The following is a 3,483-nucleotide window of genomic DNA, read 5'->3' as shown; positions in this document are numbered from 1 at the left end:
GACGTCATATGGCGCCCAACTAGTGTGGCCGTAAACACACACGAACGCACGTAAGCGCACACAGACAGTTCAGAGGCAGGTGCGACCGCGCGGCGTGAGAGCGACCCGAACCCGAGACGTCGCGTCGTCGCGCCGGCGAGAGATAATGCGGCATGAGAGCGACGCGAACTCGAGACATCGGCGCGAGATTACGCGGCGCGGGAAGGCGGGAACCCAAGACGTCGGTGAGAGATATCAAGGTGCGGGAACGTCGCGAACCGGAGACGTTCGGCGCAAGATAACACGATGTGGGAGCGCCACGAACCTGAGAACGCGACGCAGCAAGAATCTTCAAGTGCAATATAATGCCGCGAGAAGATGCAGAATGTATTACCGATCAGCCAGACACTTCCGATAAGCATGGATGATTTCCAGGAAGTGTACGAGACCTGTGCGGAAGCGGACTTTCCAGAGCCCGGAGTAGCTGCGAGCACTTCGCAAATTATATGTGTGGATTTTGCTTCGAATACCGGGCATAATGTATGACAATGTGCGGTGCGGATTCATGCCCCGAAATGACATCTGATGGGCGGATCTGCGAGACGTGTGGGAATCTATGGCACAAGGAGTGTTTACATCTGGTTGTGCGAGAAGAGGAATGGATGTCCGGCTTTACATGTCACCAGTGACGACCGAAGCTGTGTGTGGGTGTTGCCGCAAGTGCCACGACCACGAGGATCGAGTGGTTACACTGGGCGGATGCCGACACGCTGCGTGAGTCGACGATACTCCCGATGTCACTGCAACCGACGCAGCCTCCGACACCGCCTCCAACACCGCCCCCACCATATGGGGTGGAAATGCCGAGCAGAAGGACATCACTGCAGACGGAGGAAGTCGCACCCGTCCAGCCCCTGTGGTACGACTGGCACGCGGCGTCCTGGTGGATACGGCAGGCCGACTCAAACACGCCGCCGCTGATGCCGCCACCCCATCTGCCGTAGGGGCTCAAGAGGGGCCTACGCAGTGCGAACCGGCCGTGCTGCCACAACCGCTCGACACGCACGTCAACGAGGGCATGCCACAACCGCTCGTCACACACGTCAACCAGGGCATGCCACAATCGCCTGTCACGCATGCCAACGAGGGCGTGCCACAATCGCCTGTTACGCACGTCAACGAGGGCATGCCACAACCTCCCATCATGCACGTCGATGAAGGCGTGCCACAACCGCTCGTCACGCACGTCAACGAGGACGTGCCACAACCATTCGTCACGCACGTCGTCGAGGACGTGCCACAACCGCCCATCACACACGTCAATGAGGGCGTGCCACTACCGCTCGCCACGCACATCAACGAGGGCGTGCCGTTACCGCTCGTCACGCATGTCAACGAAGGTGTGCCACAACCGCCCATCACGCACGTCAACGAGGGCATGCCACAACAGCTCGTCACGCACATCAATGTGGGCGTGCCACAATCGCCCGTCATGCACGTCGACGAGGGCTGCCACTACCTCTCGTCACGCATGTCGACGAGGGCGTGCCACAATAGCACGTCACGCACGTCGACGAGGGCACACCACTACCGCTCGTCACGCACGTCAACAAGGGCATGCCACAACCATCCATCACGCACGTCAACGAGGGCGTGCCTCAACCACCCATCACGTACGTCGATGAGGGCATGCCACAACTGCTCCTCACGCACGTTGACGAGGACATGCCACAACCACTCGCCACGCACGTCAAGGGTGTGCCACAACCGCACGATACCAAGGGCGTGCCACGACCGCCGCCCCGTGCGCCACCTTAAAAGCGACGCCTCGTGATAAACAAAGGATAATATGTATAAACGAGTGCCTGGTTGCCGCGGAAGTGGATAGATTGCGCGATTCATTCGGTTTGCGTCCGTCACCGTAGATTACAGCACCGTAGAGGAATAATATTATTTCGTTTTTATAACACGATTTTATAACAAATACGTATCCCAAATACACCAAACTTATTTATAATGGGTTACAATATTTTTTAAAACATTGTGCAAAAGTTCCCGGGTGTAATTTGAATTATTATGTGTAACTGTAAAACACCATTGTTCGTACAAAAACTTATTTGAAAATTCAACATTACTTTTAAATAACAGTACCGATTGTGCTGAAAATCGGTGGACGATCGATAAATTACATAATATTAATAATTCAAACGACGAAAACACGATTGAAAAGTCAAATCGATGGTTGTTCCAATCGAGTGCAAGAGAGATAGATACGGTGCAAGCGTACAATGAGTGTAATGGGACACATCGTAGTGGGTAAATGTGCATTATAGGACACTTTTTGACGTGACGTCTAATAAATTGATGAACGCCGGCTGCACGCACGAATAAGTGTCCTGTTACGCACATAGTCCCACTACGATGTGTCCCATTACGCTCAATGTCTTCCGCAGAAACCAGGCACTCGTTTACACATATTTTCCTTTATCACGAGGGGCGTTATTATTAATGAATTATAAATAATATTTCGTGCCCGGGGCCACAATTGCATATCATTTTGAGCACTGGAAGACATAAAAACGTTTAATATTCTCGACGAATTTTAATCTCTGCCCCAGCGCACCACGAGCGTCTGGGTTGGAGATTAAAGCCGAAATTCTTTCTTAAACTTACTAATACTTTTTTATTAACTGCAAGGGCTTTTTTATTAAATTCTAGGTTTAATTTCACGGTGAACAAACTTCGTCGTTAAATGTGTAATTGCGAAAAAGCGTAAAACATTCTCGACGATCTTGTATTTAGTATAAACATGGCAACCGACTAGCAGCCGACAATATATTGACGTCAACCCAAGAGTCTCCTCGGCTCCTTCAGACCTTTATGCCTCGTCAATGTCCTCCCTTTCGTTACGAGTGCACCATCTGTGTAGTGCGACGGGCAGGGACACACCCGTGTGCGCCCTAGCATGCCAGTGGGCCTCTGTTAGTGTGTAAATAATTCTGTATTGTATATATTTTTTCAAATGGTCGTGAACCTCAATAAGTGTGTAAATAATGTAACCGTAATGTATTAATTATTGTGTAAATAATCTTGTAATTTTCTCAAATGTCTCGCAGTGCTAATATGTAATCGCGGCCTGGCGTCCGTCCGCGTCGCGAGGTGGGGCGCTCTCCCACGCCGGCCGATTTCTCCTCCCCTCCCCCACGCCCGCGGGCCACGGCCCACTGGCGGGTGGGGAAGGGCAGTGTTGCACAGGGCTCGTTCAGTGGCAGACATGCACGCCACTCCGCGCTGATCGCGAGGCACGTCTTCCGAGCTCGCGGTCCGTCGACAGCACCACTGTACGGGTTGTCGCGGCAGCTGAGCTGCCTTCGCTGTGTCGCTCACACGGTTGAACTTTCGAGTTACGAGTTACGTCACGAGTCGAACATCCTAGGACGCGTAAGCGTAGTTTCGAACCGCCGAACCTTCGTCGTCATTACGAGTCTGTTACGTAAAGGACTG

The 3,483-nt window shown here is 52.5% G+C and overlaps 1 protein-coding gene across 1 annotated transcript; it reads left to right on the top strand.

The window, feature by feature from the left end:
• The first annotated feature begins 1,057 nt into the window (after nucleotides 1–1,057).
• On the top strand, nucleotides 1,058–1,797 carry LOC134531550 (putative protein FAM47C). The gene is made up of 2 exons (XM_063367279.1): nucleotides 1,058–1,447; nucleotides 1,537–1,797. The coding sequence occupies exons 1-2, from the start codon at nucleotides 1,058–1,060 to the stop codon at nucleotides 1,795–1,797; spliced, it is 651 nt and encodes a 216-aa protein (XP_063223349.1).
• Nucleotides 1,798–3,483: the final 1,686 nt, after the last annotated feature.

The sequence above is a fragment of the Bacillus rossius genome, chromosome 1 (assembly GCF_032445375.1).
Source record: "Bacillus rossius redtenbacheri isolate Brsri chromosome 1, Brsri_v3, whole genome shotgun sequence".
NCBI lineage: Eukaryota > Metazoa > Arthropoda > Insecta > Phasmatodea > Bacillidae > Bacillus > Bacillus rossius.
This window is presented reverse-complemented; position numbering and strand designations above follow the sequence as displayed.